At 39.9% G+C, this 24,030-nt stretch overlaps 1 protein-coding gene across 34 annotated transcripts in view; it reads left to right on the forward strand.

The window, feature by feature from the left end:
• RIMS2 (regulating synaptic membrane exocytosis 2) overlaps window positions 1-24,030 on the forward strand; it is a 695,597-nt gene that overhangs the window by 530,052 nt on the left and 141,515 nt on the right. For 10 of the 34 annotated variants that reach the window (XM_039911827.1, XM_029062335.2, XM_039911832.1 and 7 more), the window contains one exon: window positions 4,178-4,350. The exons of 18 other annotated variants lie outside the window; for them this stretch is intronic. In XM_039911827.1, the coding sequence (XP_039767761.1) occupies window positions 4,178-4,350 (173 nt within the window). Of the gene's footprint in view, window positions 1-4,177; window positions 4,351-5,350; window positions 5,645-24,030 lie in introns of all 34 variants that reach the window. 6 more of the 34 variants (XM_029062326.2, XM_039911826.1, XM_039911823.1 and 3 more) reach the window with 1 other exon arrangement.

The raw sequence follows: 24,030 nt of genomic DNA on the forward strand, positions 1-24,030 counted from the left end.
AGATAGAGAGGAAAGGGAGGGTTTTGGTGATGTTGAAAGTTGAATTGACAGGATTTGGTGACAGATTGAATATGTGGGCTGAATGAAAGAGATGAGTCATGGATAACACCTAAGTTACACGCTAGCGAAACAGGGAGGATAGTGATGCTGTCTACAAGTATGGAAAAGTCATGGGAGGAACAGGATTTGGGTGGGAAGATGAGTTCTGTTTTGGACATGGTAAGTTTGAGATGTTGGCAGGACATCTAAGTCGAGCTGTCCTGAAGACAGGAGGAAATAGGAGACTACAGTGATGGATAAAAATCAGGGCTGGACATATAGATTTGGGAAACATCCACCTAGAGGTGGAAGTTGAAGTCATGGGAGCAAATGAATTCTCCAAGGGTGTGGATGTAGATGGAGAATAGAAAGGGACCCAGACCTGAGCCTTAAGGAACTCTCACAGTTAGGGGGTGGGAGGCAAAAGAGCCTGTGAAAGGGACTGAGAGTGAGTGACCGGAGAAATGAGGAGAACCAGGAGAGGACAGTGTCAGTGAAGGTTGGATAATACTTCCAGAAGGGAGTCCAAAATGTTGAAGGCAGCTGGACGGTCGAGGAATTCAAGAGTGAGATCTGTGTCTACTGGAGGGTATAGGCAGTGACTCCACTTTTAGAAGTCTTGGGCCAGCTGAGGTAGCCTGATAGAGAGATCTCTGTGTCCTCGGCAGCTTTCTGTCCTGGGCGACATTACCAGGAAATTATGCTGAAAGGTGGAATTTTATTTCATGAACTTTTTTAATGGAGAGTAGTGCACAAAACAAAAACATGCCATTAGGAAAACCATTTTGACCTGTTTCCAAAATTTTAACAATTCATAAAATGCACCTTATTTTCCTTTGCCAGGAAAAGCATGACACATTCTTCAGGCCCTTTGTCCCTATACACAGCAAGGAAGGGGTGGCAGTCTGATATCCGGAGAGATCATGTCCAGTTCTGATCTTAATTATTTCCATTGTTAATCAGAGTGTGGGCCTGAAGAATGTATCTCTCAATCTTCTATGATTTGTGAACTCATGTATTCCTGACACTTTTCCAATTTTATTAAAACACTGTCATATTTCATATCATTTCTCATGTAAATGAGCTTGTTTGTTACGTCATTTTCCTTTTACACCCTCAAATTGCCCCCGCACTAATTTATTGAATACCTACATTTTCCATTATTCAATTTGTCCTGCTTCCATGTTGCAAATTAATCAAAATTTTGCTTAGCATGCCTAAAAGAAACAATATTTACACTTATTAAAAAGAATAAAAGTAATAACCCAATCAAGGAGTCACCCTGGGTTGATTCTTGGTTTCAGACCAGAGGTTAATTCCATCTACTTTTGGAGCTTAAATATGTAACAGTGCTTGGAAGACCTGTCTCTCTCTATTTAGGCAGCAGAGGTAGATTGTATGTAGTTGATCTCTGCTTTATCTTTTAGTTCAAATAGGCTTAAATGAATTACCTAATCCTATTACTTGCAAGAGGTAGAAGAGATAAAAGTTGCTCTCTCCCTTCTCCCAGGAGTAAATCCTGCTGAAAGAAAAAATCTCACAGCTTCAATCAGCTCCTTCATGTTGCACCATAGCAAAAAATGAAAGTGGGTTGTAGTCCTCTCAAGGCGAAATGAGCATGCAGCACTATGTCTTACAGTAGGGCACCAGATTCATCATCTGCATAGGGTCAGAAACAGTCTTATGTGATCTGGCGCCAAGAGGGGAAAGATTCTCCACCCTTTCCCTGGCAGGAAGGTGCAGAAAGCCAAGGGTTCCTGTAAGCCCTCTGGGCCGACAGAGAGCCGCCAAAGATTTGGCCTCAATCAGTATTCCGATAGTAGCTCAGAGTTTTCAGGTCAAGGCAATAGTGATTGATTTTTAGATGTGCTAATATAACCTTTTCGGGAAAAAATAATGATCTGCTGTCCAAGGCTTTTCCCGTTGGCATATAGTTCTTGAGTTCTCTGAGTTGTCTTGGATTAGATAAACTTGATGTTTGTGGAAAGGATTACGTTTCTGCACTGGAATTCTGCCATTTATCAGAAGTTGGATAAATTTAATATGAAATAAAGTATCTAAATCTTCTACCAGAGCAGAACTAGCTGCAAGTCTGTTTTTCAGTTTTTCAGTTTCAGTTTTTCATTTTAAAGAAATGGCCAAAACCTCTGAAAATGGAAAATAGAGGAAAATGGTAATTAATGGACAATTTTCTTAGCTTAGCAGCAAATGTCACATTCATTTCTATTGCAAGTCCACTTAGCTCCCCCCACCCCCTTTTTTTTTCTATTTCTCATTGTAAGAAATGTCAATGAGTCCAAAGGGCTATATTTAATGTTTAGCAATTCTCCAGAAGATTTATTGCTGTTTTGCAGAATGTATTGAAGTGCTAATTGGAAATTTTAAAAAAAGAGCAAATTTTCTACAGTATATAGAATCTCTTCAATAACAGTGGCAGAGATGTCCCCAAAGTGATGGTGAAGGGTGATAGTCAATGATATTTAATCAATCAAGGGTATGTATTGAGTGCTTACTGTATGTAGCACACCATACTAAGTGCTTGGAAAATACAACAGAGTTGGTAGATATGTTACCTGCCCAAAAGTAGTTACAGGGGGAGACAAACATTAAAATAAATTCAGGTCTTTCCATAAAGTCTGTGGAACTGAGAGTGGGATGAATATCAACTGCTTAAAGGAAGCATCTAAATGTTAAGGCAACACAGAACGTAGGAGTAGGAGAAATGGTGGCTTAGTCAGGGAAGGTTTCTTGGAGATGTGATTTTAACAGTGCTCTGAAGGTGGGGAGAATGGTGGTCTGTTTTATGTAGAAGAGACGCGAGTTCCAGGCCAGAAGTGGAACATGGACATGGACATGGGGTCAAGGGCAACGTAGATGAAATTTAGGAACAGTGAATATGTTGGTGTTAGAGGAGCAAAATGTATGGATTGGGTGAGGTAGGAGGGAACAAGGTGATTGAGTGCTTTAAAGCCGACAATGGTAAGGAGTTTCTGTTTGATGGTGGAGGTTAATTGGCAACTACCGGAGGTTCTTGAGGAGTGGGGAGACATGGATTGATCGTTTTTTAGGAAAAATGATCCAGGCACTGGAGTGGGGGAGAGACAGGAGGTAGGGTGGTTGATGAAGAGGCAGTTCCAGTAATCGAGGCAGGATATGATAAATGTTTTGATCAGCATAGTAGCAGTTCAGATGGAAAGGACAGGGTGGATTTTGGCAATGTTGTGAAGATAGAATTGACAGGATATGGAGACAGATTGAATATGTGGGTTCAATGAGAGAGATGTCGAGGATAGTGCCCTTGTTACAGGCTCGTGAAACATAGTGGTGTGTCTACAGTGATGGGAAAGATAGGGAGGTCAGGGTTTGGGTGGGAAATGGTGAATTCCATTTATAAATTCTCAGTATAGTATGTACCACAGAATTTTGTAAGACAGTTGTACAAAGGTAGGATGGTGAAAGCCAATGGAGCATGGAACAAATATTGATGTATAGCAGATAAAGACACATTGTTCCAGAACTTTGTTCCTTGCATATCAAGAACAAAAATTCAAATCATTTCTGAAGAGCAAGTAATGGATATGGCTTAATTCACCTGAGATTGAGGTAGCAGATTCCGGGCCTCAGATCCATATATCTGTGAAGCATCCACTGTGTACTTGGAATTTAGAGTATATGGAGAGCAACCCATGGTTGCCCAAGTAGATGAAGAGCCACATTTTAAATGAGTGTAACCTAACAGGAAATTTGATGGCCAGTGATAGGTAAGATTGCAGATTTATTATTCATTTATTTCCACTTTTTATTTTATAATCAAAATCTCTTGGTCATTAAAATTGTATTCATTTTCCAGAAATTTAGTCTGGGTTATTTCCCAAAATCCCTGGTACAGTACAAACATCTTTATTAGCCTCTGGGGTATGTGCAAATGCTCTAATTGATTAATGTTGAATCAAGTTTTTATCTAAATTGCATTGTTGTTTTAGCACAATTAGAGTTCACTGCTACATTATGAGCTCCTGGGTGGGGTTTTCAAATGTAGAGACATTAAAGGGTAATGAAAGTGTTGAAATATGGGAGTGGATTATTTGCTGTGGTTTTACTGATACCATTTTTTTTGTGTTTGTCCATCTGTTAACAGTATCGGTCAGGACGTGATCCTCAGCGAGGTTCAGATAATATTTCCAATAAATCTTCAGACAGTGATGTAAGTGATGTGTCCGCTGTATCAAGGACTAGTAGTGCATCTCGTTTCAGCAGCACAAGTCACATGTCTGTCCAGTCAGAACGACCAAGAGGGAACAAGAAAATCAGGTAATGGGACCTGTATGAATTTGTTTACTTTCGTTTTTCCTCTTAATGCCTTGGTTTAAGGTACAGTTTACTAAAAAATATTCATTCGTGGAGCATCAAAGTAAAGGAATGATTGAAGTTATGATTTTGCATTGTTTGTACAAGGGGCTAGTTTCAAACTTGTGGTGGTACATTATTATGAAGCCTTTGTATGCAGTATTTCTATAAAATAATCACAATTTAATTTCTTAGGCAAAGCATTTTTTAAAATGCTTCATAAGAAGCTATGTATGTTTTATGTCAATGGTATCTAATATCATGTTTTGGCATATTCTGTGAAATATATTATGGTTTACAGAATTTGGACTTTTCTATTTTGAAATTAGAAAGTGATATTGAAAATGCGTAAGACTTCTCCACTGAATATGTTTTGCCAGATCCTAGAACATTAAAATGATTGGCATATTATCAGTTTAAATTTCAAAATTCTTCTCTGAGGTCACTCTTGCAAACTATTCGCATATATACAAGACAAAATTATTTGTTCACATGGCCATTTGTTCAGAATGTGATACATTTGGAACTCAAACTGTGGACATTTAGATGCCTACATTGGGATGTTGTAAAATAATTGCAATAGTCATAGTTGTTTTCTTCCTGGTTGTTATTATCTAACCACAAGTTCACATTCTTTTGTCCACACACAGCCATATGAGAGAAAAATGTGCTTTATAAACTGTACTGAATCATTGTAGCCATTTGCTGTTTCTCTGATAAATGCCAGAAAGTATGCCATTTTATTTTTGAAAGATAGAGGCTATAGAAAAGGAAACAACCATTACTGTTTTGTTTGAATGAAAATGATTGTTTCTTTTTCTGCTGTTCCTATTTCACTTCTCATAATAGATAATAGATTAGCATTACACTGTCTTATTTCATTTTTCTGTTTTGTGGTATATGCATGTTTTATCTTGACTGTCTCTTTTGTTTGCATGCCTTCATTTTTGATCATCTTTGGAAGGTCATGGTCAAAGGGAATAGAAAAGGATGGGCAAGAGGGGGATAAGCATGAAGAGGTAGTTCCAGAAGAGGAGAAGGAGAAGCAGAATGAAAAGGATAAGGAGGAAGAGGTGAAGGAAGAAGGAAGGAATAAAAAGGGAGACAGACAAGAGATTTCAGAAAATTTGAATAAGAAGCCAAACAGAGGATCAGGAGATGATGAAAAGACTCAAGATAAGAAAACTGAGGAAAGGGAAGAGAAAGAACTAAGGGAAAAAGAACATTTGCAAAGGAGATTCTCACAAGATGATGCCAGGTAATACGTGTTTCTTTTTCTAGTGAGTTCCCATAAGATTTTGCAGTCAATCTCCACATCTCCCCATTTCTTTTCCCATTTATATTTAATTTGCTTTGTCTTGTTTATTGCTGTAGCCATTCCTAAATACCATAGGGAAATGTATCAGTTTATTGAAATGGTCTTGAATACTTTATAAAGCACATTGATCTGTCCTTTATTTCCTTTAAACTGCTTCATTTATGTGTAATTTTATCAATTTCTATATTGCACGTTTTGGTGTTAAAGAACAAACTGCTTCTTTGGGAGCAGCTATTTCATCTAATTTTCGTGTAGTAAAAGATAGTTAGCTCTTACACCCCAGAGGAATTTCTGGGTCATAATAAGGTTTCAACAGTTGCTGCTTATCCTACAGCTATAAAACCAACAGTCTAAATCAGGAGTGGCAACCTTGCAGTGAGTAGCAGGGGAGCAGATCACACCTTTGGCTTAGGGTACTCACTGGCTCCATCAACCCCCAGAGGTTTCCCAACTCAAGTCTCAAATTCACTGTCATCATCAAAATGGCGTATTGAAGACTCTTCTAAGCACTTGGCTATTTAGGAGAAAAACTTCTTAGTAACCCATCCTGCCCTTAAATTGCTCACAAGCTGCATTCTGTCTGCCCTGGAGGTGGGATAAATCTGGGCCATAATCCTGCATCACACCACCCCCACTCCTGCATCACCTGCCCTACACTTGTACTCTGCCAAGTGCTTAGTACAGTACTTTGCACACATTAAGTGCTCAATAAATACGATTAACTGACAAATAGGATCGACTGACTCCCATTCCTGCATCACCCACACTTCACTCTTGGACATCCCCTCTTGAGCATTGTGATGGCGGGTTCTATTCCCTAAGCAGCATGGCTCAGTGGAAAGAGCCCGGGCTTGGGAGTCAGAGGTCATGGGTTCAAATCCCAGCTCTGCCACTTGGCAGCTGTGTAACTGTGGGCAAGTCATGTAACATCTCTGTACCTCAGTTACCTTATCTGTAAAATGGGGATTAATTGTGAGCATCACGTGGGACAACCTGCTTACTCTGTGTCTACCCCAGCACTTAGAACAGTGCTCTGCACATAGTAAGCGCTTAACAAATATCAACATTATTATTATTATTATTACCTGTGTTTCTGAGATGATTAATTAGAGGCGTTTTGCCAATCCAACTGTCGACATCTACTTTTTGTGCTACAATCAAGAGTTAGAGATTCCTCAAGGGCAGGAACCGAGTCTTACTGTACACTTCCAAGTGCTTAATACCTATGAGCTGAACAGTAGATGCTCAGTAAATCCTAATGATGATGGTGATGAGAGGTTGTAGACTCCTGGTCTGAAATAGTCATTTTTATCCTGATTTATTATGTAGCTCCCATTAATTCTCTGAGGCTCTTTAAGAAAAAAAAATCAGCATATCTTCTGTAGGTTTGGTTATTTAATTACCTGGGACCTGTGGGCTTGATTTAGATAAAAGCTCAAGATCCCTTTCAGCTCTATAAAAAAAAAAAAGGAAATTGGTTTATTAATCGTCTATTTAACAAAGGAAAGAAATACATTTTGACATACTTTTTCAGTGTACAACTTGTATTTATCTGGATTTTAGAAATTATTTCATTATCAAATGTAAAGTTAGAAATGTACTGCAGAATATCCCTTTTATTGTTAGGAACTTTTCCCTGATGCAAAGAATGTGTTTATTCCATTATGAGCCTATATTTTCAAGCTTAAAAGTGATTTTAGGCTTTAGTATTCTGTTTGAAAATCCCTATTTTTCTCAATTAATAAAGTCTCACACTTTAATATGTAATATAAATATATGCTCTAGTTTACATCTGATTTTCTCCTTAAAGGTAGGTTGGAATTTTATTTTCACAATTTTACATGAGAAGTGTCAACATGATATTTATCTTATACAGTCATGGTTCTGTCTAAAGTTACTCAAATAACAGATGAAAATAGCTACATTTTGGGAGAGTGTGAGCATTCTAAGTACATATCTACACAGTAATTTTAATTTTAAATATAACTAACAATTCTTTTCAGATGCATTCCCTTTTAGAATTTGCAGATTTTAGACAGTCAAAATATGATCTCATAATTTCCCCTCTAAGTTTTAGTTCTATATTTGGGGACCAAAAGTACATTTCTATGAAATCTTTTGTGGGTTTTTTTGAGATATTCAGCTATTCAGTTATCATTAAGTAAATGATTATTCACAGTATTCATTTTGCAATCACAGATTATAAAAGAGTGTGCTTCTGGGTTTTATACTTTTCACTTTTCCCTAAGTTCTTTTATGTGTTCTAAATATCAGCGCTATAAAGGACATGTTCAAATGTGGTACTTTTCAAATTTGCATTAGTACATCTATCCATGTTGGATTGGGGTAATACCCACTGAGCTCAGTACGAATAGAGAAACACTTTCTACAGGTCTATAAAAGACCTGGTTTATAATTTTATTTTTAGTGGTTTTGAAGGATCTTCCTAGTTAAGATAAATGTGGAGTAAAAATAAAGGCAGCCTATTGAACATTGTTTATAGCTGTCTGGAAACACTTTATAGTGTGTTGTTAAAAATCAATGTGTATGTTGTGAGAGTTGTGGACTTTAGTACATATATGTGGCTCTGGAAGAAAAATTATCGCCCATTTCAGGTACTTCTCAAAGTATTCTGAATTTTTCAAGGTAGATGAGACAAGAGGGAATTTTATTACTGGATATTAAAAATATTAAATATTTCTCATTCATAAAATGCTGATTAGGAACTTAGGGAAAATGCTATTTAGGAGTTTTCTAAAATGTTCAAACAGAAAATGGTAATAAAATCAATGTATCAAAAGTACATAAAATAATTATAGTTCCTCCTACTACATTTAGAAATAAGGTGACCAATTCTAGCTTAGCTTTGAGATGATGACACCGTTAAGGGGGAGTAATAAAATTTCCCCAAGCTCTGCATACAGTAAGGACTCAATACCATTACCATTATTCCATTATCAATACCATTGAGTGCTTACCTACCCGAGGTAACAGTGCTTGATACAAAGTAAACACTTAACAAATAGTATAATTATTATGATTATTATGACAAAAGTCCTGGAATAAGTCCTGTGAAAATTGTGCAGAGGAGATGGTCAAGGCAGCTCAGCTGGCAGAAGTCAGTCAATAGCATTTATTGAGTGCTTATTGTTTGCAGAGCACTGTTCAAGTGCTTGGAAGAATACAATATACCCATAAAGACACATTCCCTGCCCAAAGTGAGCTTGCAATCTAGACAGAGAGGAAGACATTAATACAGATAAAGTACAGATATGGGCAGAACGTCCTTGTGACCCTGCCCCTAGTCCCTGCTGTTTCATGGTAATCAGCATCTAGAAGGACCAGAGGGGACCTATGCCCATCTCCTCTTGCCACTCCTCCTCACAACACCCTCTCTCCACCGTCACCACTGCCAGGAGCTGGGGGTTCATTCATTCATATTTATTGAGTGCTTACCATATGCAGAGCACAGTACTACGTGCTAAGTCCTACGTGGGGCTCAGAATCTCACATGTCTAGCGAAGATAGATATGTTCCCTGCACACAAGGAGCTTACATTCTAGAGGGTAAGAAAGACCTTAAAATAAATTACAGATGGAGGAAATAATAGAGTAGAAAGGTATTTAGATAAATACTGTGGGATTGGGGGGGCAGTATCAAAATGCTTCCTGTGTGCAATAGTGCTATGGATGATTGTGAGTGCAGAGGTGGATAAAAATGGTAAGGTGGTAGTTGGGAGTCTGTAACAAGGGGAAAAGAAAAAAATAATTCAGGAAAGCCTTCTGAAGAAGATGAGATTTCAAAAAGACAGTGAAGATGGGGTTTTGGTGAAGGGCTATGACATCCATCCTAATGTTTAAGGATGTACTATTTAACGTCCCTACCTTTTCCCTTTTGAAATTGTCTGTGTAAATTCCCCTGATAACAAATTCTATATACTTACAGTTGGCTGGGTGAAAAATCCTTCTTTTGTATATTTTAAACCTACACCCTTTGTTCATCAAAAGGTGCTTCTTCATTTGCTCCTATTAAAGGTCATATGACCTTTGCGTACATCACCCATTCAGCTTTATGTTTTCCTCCTGTCTTCTGAGTGGCATTTCCCAACCTAGACAAGTTGAGAATCTTTAATAGCAGCAGTAATGGGTAGAGCACAGACCTGGGAGTTAGAAGGTCCTGGGTTCTAATCCCGGCTCTGCCACTTGTCTGCTGTGTGACGTTGGGCGAATCACTTGACTTCCCTATGCCTCAATTCCCTCATCTGCAAAATGGGGATTAAAATTGTGAGCCCCATGTGGAACAAGGACTGTGTCCAACCCCAATTGCATGTATCCACCCCAGTGCTTAGTGCATTGCCTGGCACATAATAAGGGCTTATCAAATACCACAGTTATTTTTATTATGCCTACTTAATGCAATATACTGTACCATAAAAATAGTTGTACTATTTGAAAAAGACACAACTGATGGTGAGGTCTACTTGTGAACTTGTGTTTGGCTGAAAAGGCCAAAGCAGGATCCATAGTCCCTGCCAAACTGGAAACAAAAAATTGTCTTTTGCTGTGTTATTTTCCTTAATGGTCTGTAGCATTAAGTTTTCTCTTTTGCCTCCTCATCTATCTTTTCATGCCAAGATTTTACTCAGAACCACTCCTTTCCTGATGGGGGTGCATTCATTCATTCAGTGGTGTTTATTGAATGCTTACCGTATGCAGAGCACTGTACTAAGTGCTTGGAAAGTACAGTTCGGTAACAGATAGAGACAGTCCCTACCCAACAATGGGTTCACAGTCTAGAAGAAAAAATAATAATTGTGGTATTTGTTAAGCGCCTACTGTGTGCCAGTCACTGTACTAAACACTGGGGTAGATAACGAAATCAGGTTGGACACAGTCCCTGTCCCACAGGGGACTTAGCATTGTAATCCCCATTTTACAGATGAGGTAACTGAGGCCCAGAGTAGTGAAGTGATTGTCCAAGGTCACACAGCTGACGTAGCAGATCCAGAATTAGAACTCATGACCTTCTGACTCCCAAGCCCTTGCTGTATCCACTATAACACGCTGCATCCATGTTTATCCTTAGTAGTTGACTCCCAGTTTCATCTGCGATGCCACATTGTCTGAGGCTTTGTTTAACTTGTTCTTAAAATACTTCCTCTACTCTCCTCATTTTCTGTTTCCCAAATTCAGCTCTCCGTAAAGCTTCTGCTTTCTTATAATAATAACAATAATAATGTTGGTATTTGTTAAGTGCTTACTATGTGCAGAGCACTGTTCTAAGTGTTGGGGTGGATACAGAGTAATCAGATTGTCCCAAGTGAGGCTCACAGTCTTCATCCCCATTTTACAGATGAGGTAACTGAGGCACAGAGAAGTTAAGTGACTAGCCCACAGTCACACAGCTGCCAAGTGGCAGAGCTGGGATTCGAACCCATGACCTCTGACTCCAAAGCCCAGGCTCTTTCCACTAAGCCACGCTGCTTCCCTTATACCGCTGATGCTCATTCTCCTTAACACATGTCTCACATAATCCAGTTTAGCCACTTAAGGTGAGAATAGCTTGCATGAGAGGAGACTGACTAGTTGCTGAACATCACTGTTTGTGATTTGGGCTTTCCATTTGATATTAAGTGTGGCCTGTAAATCACTGTGGTCCTGTGCTAAGTGCTTGGAACACTTAGAACAACACTTAGAACAACCACTTCTTACAACAGAAGTGTGAGGTGTGTTACTTCCCCACAAGGAATTTACAATCTAATGGAGATACAGACATTAACATATTTACAGAAGGTGGACTCACTGAAGATAGATGTGAATGTACATATATACTCAAATGCTGAGGATAGGTAATATAAGACTGTTTGTTATAACTTGGGTGATGAGAAGCAGGGTGGTTTAGTGGAAAAAACACAGGCCAGGAGACCAGAGGACCTGGGTTCTAATGCTGCTCTGCAAGTTGCTTAATTTCTTTGTGCCTCAGTTTTCTCAACTATAAAATGTGGATTAAATATCTATTCTCCCTCATAATTAGACTGTGAGCCCCCTATAGGACAGGAACTGTGTCTGATCTGGCTAATTCGTACCTACCCCAGAGCTTTGAACAGGGTTTGACACATAGTAAGTGCTTAAAAATTACCATAAAAAGAATCAAAACTAGTATTTATTGAGTACTTATACTGAGTAGAGAATGGTACTAAATGCCTGGGAGACTACAGTACAATAGAGTTGGTAGACACATTCCCTGCCCAAAAGAAGCTTGCAGTCTAGAGAGAGAGAGAGGCAGACATTAAAATAAGTAAATATATTTTGGAAATGTACACAGGTGCTGTGGGACTGAGAATGGGGTAAATATCAAGTGCTTAAAGGATGCAGATCCCATAAGAATTAATCAGAAAAACCTTGCTTGAATAATTTGGAGGATATCAAGGGGCTTTCCTTGGTACAGATCGTTTATGAAGATATTAAATAAAAATGATTCAACCTAGTATCATTTGAGAACAAACCATTTACTGTTCCAAACTCTGAATAATACTGTAAAACTTTTATTGGATAGGAAACAGCTTGCTAAAACTCCCGGCATGAGAAGCATTGATAACCCTTCCCCAATCCAGGCATTCACAAGAAACAAAAAAGATATGTAATCTGGACAGAGTTCAGAAGGTAACTCCCCCTGGGAACTTTGAAGACCTATGAAATTCTCTTTACCCACATCTTCTCACACAAGAATATCTTAATTTGAGATGCAAATGAAAAGAGTGGAAAAAAGTAAATTGATAATTATTTGTGGTATTTGTTAAGCATTTACTTTTTGTCAAGCACTGTACCAAACCCTGGGGTAGTTACAAGATAATCAGGTTGGATACAGTTCCTGTCCCACATAAGGATTACAACCTAGGGTAGAAGGAAAATAGGAATTGAATCTCCATTTTCCAATAATGATTTAAACTCAAAAACAAAAACTCCAGAATCACTCCTAAATGAATCAACCCCCTATTCCCTGGCTTACCTTTCTATAAGATCAATTCAGGGCAATTGGCTTACCCATTTAGTTCAAGAGGGAGAAAGAGGAGAGAGAGAGATTTTTTTTTCCACGGTTATCAAGAGAACTCTAAAGAGCTTGGCCCAGAACCACCCTTTACTGTTTGGGCATAAAGATTATGAATTAGGCCCTTCATTAGGAGAATGTAGTTTCTCCTTCCCTTCTTTGCAATTCCCTTGCCAACCTTCAAAAGTACCTTCTAGGTATTTAGAACACAGACAACTCTCACCAAAAACTGACCAGAATACACCACAGTTTTACAACTGTACATTTTGTTTCTTATTATTCAATCAATTGAGCACTTACTGTATGCAGAGGACTGTACCAAGCACTTGTGAGACTACAATATAACAGAGTTGATAGACAGACTCCTTTCCCATGATGATTTTACAGTCTGTTATTCACTAATTTTATATTCATGACCAAAAATTTCCTCCACTCCCATGATTTCCATCATTTTCTCTAAACTGTAAACTCATGGGCAGGGTGCATGTCTGCTAGTTCTGTTCTATTGTACACTCCCAGCACTTAGTACAGTGCTCTGCACATAAGTGAGGGTTCAATAAATAGCACTGATTGATTTCCTTAAAAGCCTTTTATTTGTAACCTCACCAAAAGGCTATGGAAAATATACATTTACAGGGATAATTTATTAACCGTTCAGGTTTGTGAAGAATTGTTATACAGAGAATTATTATGAGATAATCTCCGTCTCAAATAAGGACCAAGAAAGAAAAAAATGTATTTTAAATTATAGCCTGACTCATTTAGATTATATATAAGGAAAACATTCCTGGTAGTACAGATTTTTCAAAACTGGGGGGTTACTGACTAGTATGTTGTGAAATCTCCTTTTCTAGTAGTTATAAATACTTTAACAGTAATGTGAGATGTTTAACCCAACACATATTGCAATGTTCTGCACATAGTAAGCACTCAATAAATATGATTGATCCCTTATCACCATCATTAGCAAGAGTATTTATTGAGACTAACTCCAAAAAATGTCCATTGTAATTATTTATGGATCTGTTATTTTGGCTGGTAGTTTGGATCTTATATTGGACTCATATGGGGGAATATAAGGAAGAATTTCTGAATTACAGTATAATAATTGTGGTATTTATTAAGTGCTTACCGTGTGCCAGGCACTGTATTAAGCACTGGAGTAGATGCAAGCAAAATGGATTGGACACAGTACCTGTCCCATGTGGGGCTCACGGTCTTAATCCCCATATGAGAGAATTGAGGCTCAGAGAAGTGAAGTGACTTTCCCAAGGTCACACGATTGTGCCCAGGATTGTGACTCTTCATATTGGGTAACTAACAGAGTTGTGGAATCTCTCTCTCTCGAGTCTTTAAAAGGGGGAGGAGACTAATGCACATACTATTTATCCCACCCTGTCATCCTCCCCCAGTCCAACTTGGTCACTGAGGCTTTGGCTCTACCAGGGCTGCAAGCTGAGGAAGGGGCTGCCCTGGCATTGGATCAAGTAAAACTAATGATAATAATAATAATAATGAAGCAGTACTGGGAGGGTGAGCAGAGGATTCAGGGAGATAAGGCGAGGGTGGGGCACACAGGGCTATGGGGAAGTGTTTAAAACATTTTAAAAGTGGGAATGAAGAAGAGGGTGAAAAGGTTTTAGAGAAGTGGGGAGAAGGGTGAATGAGAATTGGGGATGGGATGAGTCAGGGCTAACCTTGTCTCAAGTTGGGGTTGCTAATAGAAATTGTGGTATTTGTTAGGTTCTTGGACAGAGAATGTGTCTGTTTATTGTTATATTGTACTCTCCTAAGTGCTTAGCTAGTACAGTGCTCTGCAGTAAGTGCTCAATAAATATGATTGAATGAATGATTGAATGAATATGTGCTAAGCACATAGAGAGACATAAGCTAATCAGGTCAGACACAGTCCCTTTCTCCCCATGGAACTCATAAGCTAAGGATCACTGAGCTTAAGGATGCCGCTGCTGTGGAATAAGAGAACAGTTTTACTTGGAGTAGAAGTAAAAGTCATTCAGGCTATCATGGAATTTTTGTAGTCTTCTAGAGACTAAGAAGCATATGTCCATTCTTATCCCTTTTGATGTATGCCTAATTCGACTGCATAATTGCTTTCACATAATCCTATCCAACACCCCTGATTTGGGGTGAGGAAATTAAAGGGTGGCATTTTGGAACCATCTAATGATAATTGTAAGCAGTGATAGTGCTGCATCCTGGGATCGAAAGCGAAGTGTCAGAAGAGAGTAATGCTGAAGACAGGTTTATTCCAGGAAAGAAGAGTTTCTTTTTTAAAATTGACTCCCTCCAGGATAGGAAGAGGAGAAGGGAGTGGGTGTTGCCTTGATACATTGTCTCAATTGTATATGGCACTTGGGAGAGTTCAGCAGAAGTAGAAGACTCAGTTTCTGGTGTCGTCTTACCTTTATCTTTTTTCTCCCCTACTTCCCTTGGTGGTTTTTTTCCCCATTTTTTCCTACTGCTGTTCTGCTGGACTTAATTCGCCACATTATGCTCCCTCTCCTGATTTGGGATTAGAAGTATTATGCAAAGAATGATTCAAGTATAGTATTATTATTATGGTTATTGTTAAGTGCTTACTATCTATCAAGCACTGTTCTAAGTCCTGGGGGAGATACAGTCGATTAGGTCGGATAAAGTCCTTTCCCACATAGGACTCAAATTCTCAGTATGGGGGAGAACAAACATTGAATCCTCATTTTACAGATGAGGAAACTGAGGTACAGAAAAGTTAAGTGACTTGCCTAAGGTCACCCAGGGGGCAAATGGAGCTGGGATTATAACTCAGGTCCTTCTGGCTCCTAGGTGTGTGTTCTATACACTAGGCAACACTGCTCCAAATGTGGCATTGCCTATCAGGAGCCTAAATCTGGAAAATCACGGAGCATTTGATGGCACTCAGCAAAGCACCTGATGGAAGAATTGACATAATAGATAAAACTAAACGACTTAAGTACAGTCATCAACAAATTCCAATTGTTTGTTTTCAAAAATGGGAATCAGTCCACCGACAACATCAAGTATTGGAAAACCACGTTCAGAAAAGGACAAAGATTAAGGGTAGGATAAACATCAACTTGCTTTGTCAGTAATAATAATAATAATGTTGGTATTTGTTAACGCTTACTATGTGCAGAGCACTGTTCTAAGTGCTGGGGTAGATACAGAGAATCAGGTTGTCCCATGTGAGGCTCACAGTCTTAATCCCCATTTTACAGATGAGGGAACTGAGGCCCAGAGAATAATAATAATAATAATATTGGTATTTGTTAAGCGCTTACTATGTGCCGAGCACTGTTCTAAGCGCTGGGGTAGACACAGGGGAATCAGGTTGTCCCACATGGGGCTCACAGTCTTAATCCCCATTTTACAGATGAGGTAACTGAGGCACCGAGAAGTGAAGTGACTTGCCCATAGTCACTCAGCTGACAAGTGGCAGATCTGGGAGTCGAACCCATGACCTCTGACTCCCAAGCCCGGGCTCTTTCCACTAAGTCACCCTGCTTCTCCAGCAGTAATTGAAATAATTGACCAAACAGATGAATTTGCTGCATTTGACTTTTTAGTTCTTCCATTTTCATTGATTTGTTTTAAAGCCTTTTAAGTTAGAGGAAAAAGTATGAGATTATAGAAGCCTCTGTGACTTTAACTGCATTAAAGTTCAGCTGCATTAAGATCACTTTACCTTGCAGAATAATATTAGATAAAGGCAGGGAACGTGTCTACCAACACTGTTATATTGTACTCTCCCAATTGCTTAGTACAGTGCTCTGCACACAGTAAGCTCTTAATAAATATGATCGATTCTTAAAGTGGAATCACTAGTGATACCTGTATTTTTTGGGGTCTGAAGCTGAATAATCTATTAACGAATCCTTGATTTTATTGGACTCTTACTGCGTACAGCACTCCCTTCAAAGACCTTTTAATCTAAAGGATGAGGCAGATACTGAAATAAATTGCAAAGAAGGATGAAGCAATTGAGTATAAAGAGTTGTGTGTACATACTGTGGGAAAGATACAAAGAGTTCCCTTAGATGAAGAAAGAAAGAATACATTTTGGGGGATGATATGGGCTGACACAGTAGGGAGGACTTGTAACAAAATGAGATAAAGGTAACAGAAATTTTCACTAAATTGCAATGTACTGCCAACTGGATGTCTAAATATGGGCATTCATATTAAGGTAAGGAGAATTATATAAAACTGAAAAAACCACACTAGTGAATTATAACAGAGAACTAGATTCTGAGCCAATTTTAATTATAAATATTTATATTTATACACAAGTGCTGTGGGGCATGGAAGGAGGTAGAGCAGAGGGAGTGGGTCGGGGCAATGGGGAGGAGAGGGGGGCAAAGGAAAAGGGGGGCTTAGTCTGGGAAGGCCTCCTGGAGGAGGTGAGCTTTCAGTAGAGCTTTGAAGCGGGGGGGGTGGGGGGGTGGGGGGGAAGTGTGCCAGTTTGGAGGATTTGAGGAGGGAGGGCATTCCAGGCCAGAGTTAGGATGTGGGGCAGGAGTTGACAGCAGGACAGGTGAGAACGAGGTACAGTGAGAAGGTTAGTACTAGAGGAGAGGATTGTGTGGGCTGGGATGGAGAAGGAGAGAAGAGAGGTGACATAAGAAGGGGCAAGGTGATGGAGAGCTCTGAAACAAATAGTGAGGAGTTTTTGCTTGATACGGAGATTCATTCATTCAATAGTATTTATTGAGCGCTTACTATGTGCAGAGCACTGTACGAAGCACTTGGAATGAACAAGTCGGCAACAGATAGAGACAGTCCCTGCCGTTTGACGGGCTTACAGTCTAATCGGGGGAGACAGACAGACAAGAACAATGGCAATAAATAGAGTCGAGGGGAAGAACATCTCGTAAAAACAATGGCAACTAAATAGAATCAAGGCGATGTACATTTCATTAACAAAATAAATAAGGTAATGAAAATATATACAGTCGAGCGGACGAGTACCGTGCTGAGGGGATGGGAAGGGAGAGGGGGAGGAGCAGAGGGAAATAGGGGGAAAAGAGGGTTAAGCTGCAGAGAGGTGAAGGGGGGTGGTAGAGGGAGTAGAGGGAGAAGAGGAGCTCAGTCTGGGAAGGCCTCTTGGAGGAGGTGAGTTTTAAGTAGGGTTTTGAAGAGGGGAAGAGAATTAGCCTGGCGGAGGTGAGGAGGGAGGGCGTTCCAGGACCGTGGGAGGACGTGGCCCGGGGGTCGACGGCGGGATAGGCGAGACCGAGGGGCGGTGAGGAGGTGGGCGGCAGAGGAGCGGAGCGTGCGGGGTGGGCGGTAGAAAGAGAGAAGGGAGGAGAGGTAGGAAGGGGCAAGGTGACGTAGAGCCTTGAAGCCTAGAGTGAGGAGTTTTTGTTTGGAGAGGAGGTTGATAGGCAACCACTGGAGTTGTTTAAGAAGGGGAGTGACATGCCCAGATCGTTTCTGCAGGAAGATGAGCCGGGCAGCAGAGTGAAGAATAGACTGGAGCGGGGCGAGAGAGGAGGAAGGGAGATCAGAGAGAAGGCTGACACAGTAGTCTAGCCGGGATATAACGAGAGCCCGTAGCAGTAAGGTAGCCATTTGGGTGGAGAGGAAAGGGCAGATCTTGGCGATATTGTAAAGGTGAAACCGGCAGGTCTTGGTAACGGATAGGATGTGTGGGGTGAACGAGAGAGACGAGTCAAGGATGACACCGAGATTGATAGTGGTTGATAGGCAACCACTGGAGATTTTTGTGGAGGGGAGTGACATGCCCAGAAATCTAATTCTCAAAAGCACTTTTTCTGAAAGTTCTGCAATATGGCTGCAACTTGGGATTTTCCGAATAAAGATTGCTGTAAGATAAGGAAAAATAAATCCAATAGTGCTGACTTTAACAAATTTACAGAAATAAAAATATTTCATGATCAGAGGTCCTGGAAGATAAAGTACTCTGGTGATGTAGATATCCTTTCAAGATAATTCCCAGGGAAAATCAGTGGGCTCTTTGGGGACAGCTATGGCTGACAGCAGGCAAGAATATGGAATATTTGAATCAAGCCTGGCCTAAAATGTAGCTAGTTCAGGAAGTGCAACAGATTCAAAATGCAACAATCCAAAGGAGAATATTTGCATGTGTATAGTGTGGAAAGAGATGTCCTTTTGGTCATACATAAACACTTTCATTCATTCAATAGTATTTATTGAGCGCTTACTATGTGCAGAGCACTGTACTAAGCACTTGGAATGAACAAGTCGGCAACAGATAGAGACAGTCCCTGCCGTTTGACGGGCTTACAGTCTAATCGGGGGAGACGGACAGACAAGAACAATGGCAATAAATAGAGTCAAGGGGAAGAACATCTCGTAAAAACAATGGCAACTAAATAGAATCAAGACTAAATAGAATCAACACTTGCAGGGACAGCATCATAAATAGTGTGACATTTGTTCATGCCAATTCTTCATTTTAGGCACTGGGAAGAATTTAGAATGGGGCTTTGAGGAAGTGAATTTAAGTTTTTGACTTTACTTTCTCATCTCCCCAAACCACTTGCTCCTATTTCCCCCACTGCCATTTTGAACCTTTCACTCGCAGATGGCATCTTTCCCTCTGTCTTCAAACATGCTCAAGTCTTCATTTTTAAAAAATCCCTCTCTTGATCCTCCAGCCATTGCTCCATTTCTCTGCCCCCGATCCATTCCACCCTCCACCAGCTCTGAGTGTTGGGACAGGGCTATTGGGACAGGGCTACCAAAGTTCTTTGGGGGTTAAAATTATGACTTTGCCCCCAAAGCCCAAATCCTCAGCGTCTGTTGGCTCCCTCTTTCTCTAAGTAATAATGATAATTGTGGTATTGGTTTAGCACTTATTGGGGCCAGGCACTATACTAAGCAGTGCAGTAGATATAAGTAAATCTGGTTGGACACAGTCCCTGTCCCACATTAGGCTCAAGGTGTCAATCCCAGTTTACCAGATGAGGTAACTGAGGCCCAGAGAAGTGAAGTGACTTGCCCAAGGTCACACAGCAGACAAGTGGCAGACCTAGGATTAGAACCCATGAACCTCTGACTCCCAGGCCTGTGCTCTGCCCACTTAAGCCATGCTGCTACCCTGAGGAGGCCTCTATGGTTCTATGCAAACACATAGGAACAGTATACTTTGGGTGTCCTTTAAAAAGAACAAATTCCTAAGCATAAAAATGAAGTTTAGTTAGAAAAGTGATAAAGCAAATAGGTCAAGCCTAGAGCAGCATAAAGGCCCGAAAGACAAAAGATCAATCAATTGAGCCAGATTAGTAAAGTTAAATAAATGAAACTACATAGACTTATAGGGATAAAATTAGGAAGTCCCAAACAAAAAATGAAATAGAACATGTAAGGATCATAAAGGCTAATGGAAAAAAATTTGTGGTCAATCAGTGGCATTAATTGAGTGCTGAATATGTGCAAAGCACTGTACTGAGCACCTAGGAGCATTCGAGGGAAAAAGTAAACCCAGCCCCTGTTCTCCCAGCCCAGCATGAAAGATGGCTTTTAAAATGAATTACAGGAAAAGGAAGCAATCAAGTACAAGTATCCATACGTGAGTACTCTGGGGTTAGGACTAAGTGCATCGATGGTGGAGCGAGGAAGGAAATATGGTAGAGATTGGAGAACAGAAAGGCAGAGTCTGTAATAACTACAGAAAAAGAGGAGCACCAAGAACAATACAGACTCTTTATTAAAATAATAAATGGAACTACCTCCAAAAGCATTACAGAACTCACTACTGCAAATAAGTACTAGTGTTTATTTAAATGTCTATATCCCCTGGTAGCCTATAAACTCCTTGAAGGCAGAGTTCCTGTCTTCTAATGCTTTAGAATGCTCAAATTCTTAGTATGATGCTCAGTACACAGTTGGCACTATGATAATGAAAATTTTTCATCATAAGTACAGGTGCACACATTTAGAGAAGGTAAAATTTGAGAAATATGAAAGTTTAAACTGATCTTGATTTAAATGTTTATAACAAAAGCAGTATTGCCTAGGGGAAAGGGCATGATCCTTCGAGTCAGGAGACCTGTATTCTAATCTCAGATCTACCACTTGATTTCTGTGTGACTTTGGGCAATCAGTTTACTTCTTTGTGCCTCAATTCCCTCATCTGTAAAAATGGGAATAAGATCCCTGTTCTCCCTTCCACTTGGGTTGTGACCCCATTTACAACAGGGACTGTTTCTCATCTGATTATACTGCATCTACCTCAGCACTTATACAATGCTTGTCCCATAGTGTGAAACAAATACCACAACTATTATTATAAAATGTATTGAACTGGTACAACAAATTAGAAATGCAAGGGATATCAATGAATCAAGGAATGGTATTTATTATGTGTCATGTGCAGAGCAATGTACTAAGCACGTGGGAGAGTGGAATGCAATAGATCCATGATGTACATGTAAAAGATCCCAGCCCACAAAGAGCTTGTGGTCTAGAGTGGGAGACAGACATTAAAATGAATTACAAATAGAGGAAATGGCAGAGTGAAATATATGTAAATAAGTGCTGAAAATGGAGTGAATATTAAGTGCTTAATGGGTACAGATCCAAGTGCATAGGCAGTGCAGTGGGAGTGGGTGGGGAATAATAATAATGTTGGTATTTGTTAAGCACTTACTATGTGCAGAGCACTGTTCTAAGCCCTGGGGTAGACATAGGGGAATCAGGTTGTCCTACATGGGGCTCACAGTCTTAATCCCCATTTTACAGATGAGGTAACTGAGGCCCAGAGAAGTTAAGTGACTTGCCCACAGTCACACAGCTGACAAGTGGCAGAGCCGGGATTCAAACTCATGACCTCTGACTCCAAGGTGGGGAAGTGAGGGTTTAAGCAGGGAAGGCCTCTTGATTTGCCTGTATCCACCCCAGCACTTTGTACAGTGCCTGGAATATAGTGAGCACTTAATAAATACCACAATTATTATTATTCTTAGGTTGGCATTAGAGGAGTTACATATGTGGGCTGTGTTGTTTTAGGAGATCAGTGAAGTAACAAAAGGACATCTAAGTTAAAAATAGCAGTTGTTTTGAAGTACATATTGTTTTGCAAAAGCTAATATTGGTTTAGGGAAGTTTTACTCAGATGGCAGCAAATGTAGTGACCTGTAAAAGGGCCATCTTGCATGATGTGTGCCTCCACTCTAAGGCAGAGTTTCAAGGCTAGTGAGTGAAGCAACATTTGTATGGAAGCGATATTGACTTTCATATCTAAGACTTGACAACAGCAGATGGTTCCTGTTGGGTCTGAGCAATTAAATGCGGTAGCAGTTACAGCTAAAACATACTGACCATGAAATTGAGGAATGAGGCCATGAGCAGAGCTGCATTTTATGTAGCATTTTGCAATCATTATCCGAGTAGCCAGCGTGAAAGGACTGTGCATCAGCTCTATCCATCTTCCAACAGAAGAAATAGCCTGATTAACAACAGCTCTGAATGCAGAGTGCCAGGGCTCATCGTTTGTGTTTTTTCAATAAACATTTCCCCTAGCTGAATGAAATTATTATTATTATTATTAATGATAATAATCTTGGTATTTAAGTACTTACTGCGTGCCAGGCACTATACTAAGCACTGGAGTGGATACAAGCAAATTAGGTTGGATAGAGTCCCCGTTCCACATGGGGTCACAAGTCTTAATTCCCATTTTACAGAAGAGGTAAATGAGGCCCAGAGAAGTTAAGTGACTTGCCCCAGGTCACACAGCAGACAAGTGGAGGAGCTGAGATTAGAACCCAGGTCCTTCTGATTCCAAAGACCGTGCTCTACCCACTATGCCATGCTGCTTCCCCGTGACCCTGACACTGTGTCCAACACTTGTGAACTTCATATTTAACATTGTTTACAGGCTGGCTGTCAAAAATGTCCTCCCAACTGGGATCAGCTCATCTGAATATACTGTAAACTCAAAAAAAAAAAAAATGTGGTTAGCAAAAGGAACTAGGAGTCATACGCTTCAAGGGCTAAGACTAAGCTCCTTGGGGGCAAGGATCCCGTCTACCAACTCTGTTATATGACTCAATCAGTGGTGTTTATTAAATGTCATTATGTTCAGAGCATGGAACTAAGTGCTTGGGAGAGAATAGTATTTATTCGAATTGTAGTTTCCCAAGCTCTTAATCAGTGTTCTGCAAAGAATAAATGCTCAGTTAGCTCTGTTTAGAACAGAAAGTGTGTCTGACTTGATCATCATGTATCAAGTGCTTCATTCATTCAGTCGTATTTATTGAGCACTTACTGTGTGCATAGCACTGTACTAAATGCTTGGGAGAATACAATCTAACAATAGACAGTTTTCCTACCCACAGTGAGCTTGAAGTCTGTGCTTAGCACATAAGTGCTTAAAACATACCACAATTAATATTATTCTCAAGGCTTCCAGAGGACTCTGTGTCACTTGCTTTGTAGAAAAAGTGTTTTAGGAGCAATTTCAGTCCCAGCCCCTCAAATGGTAGCTTCCTTGGGTGGCCAACTCTCTTGAACTTCAGCTCCTCTCGCCCTGAGCAACCACACATCCTCAAAAGCATCTTATGGGCCTTGATCCCAAGCACTTGGTCCCTGTTGGGGAATTAGCAGTCTGTTTCTGAATCACACTGATAGGGCGATCAAAAACTGATACGCTACGAAAGTTTGGCCAGCATAAGCCAATTATCCCTGCACAGTTGGATATATAATAATAAGGGAATAGGTTTTGGGTTTTTTTCCTGATTTAACCAAATTTGTATAAAACTTGAGTTAACCCCAACAAACACTCAAAATTATTATTATTTGAAAATTTAGGCATTTCTTTAATGTTTTCTTGCCTTTATGGATTTACCTACTACACCTGACAGAATTAGGATGGATTTGTAACCTGATTTCTCAATTCAGTATGTTTGTGTGATTATTTGTCCCTCTGTCCAGGCCCATTTAGAATGGACTTGTATTTTGGAATGTGAGAGTCAAAAGCTGTGGGCATTTTTTCGCATGTTGTAAAAGATTTCTGATTTTTCTTAAAATGTAAATCCAGTTTTACCCCCAAATTAGGAGAAAAACCCAATAATTTCCCACCAAATTGCATATTCTAGAAGTGCTGAAAAATTCATAGATAATGAACCTAATTTTGCCTTCTCAGAATAGGGTGGAAGAGAGAGGTTGTCCATTTGGGCCTAGCGAGTTGCAGTTTATCTTTGGGTAGAACCAGGAAGGGAGAAAGAAGGGGATCATGGAAGCCTTAAGTGTAGACCACTCCAGTGTTGCAC

Source organism: Ornithorhynchus anatinus, chromosome 4 (assembly GCF_004115215.2).
Source record: "Ornithorhynchus anatinus isolate Pmale09 chromosome 4, mOrnAna1.pri.v4, whole genome shotgun sequence".
Lineage (NCBI taxonomy): Eukaryota > Metazoa > Chordata > Mammalia > Monotremata > Ornithorhynchidae > Ornithorhynchus > Ornithorhynchus anatinus.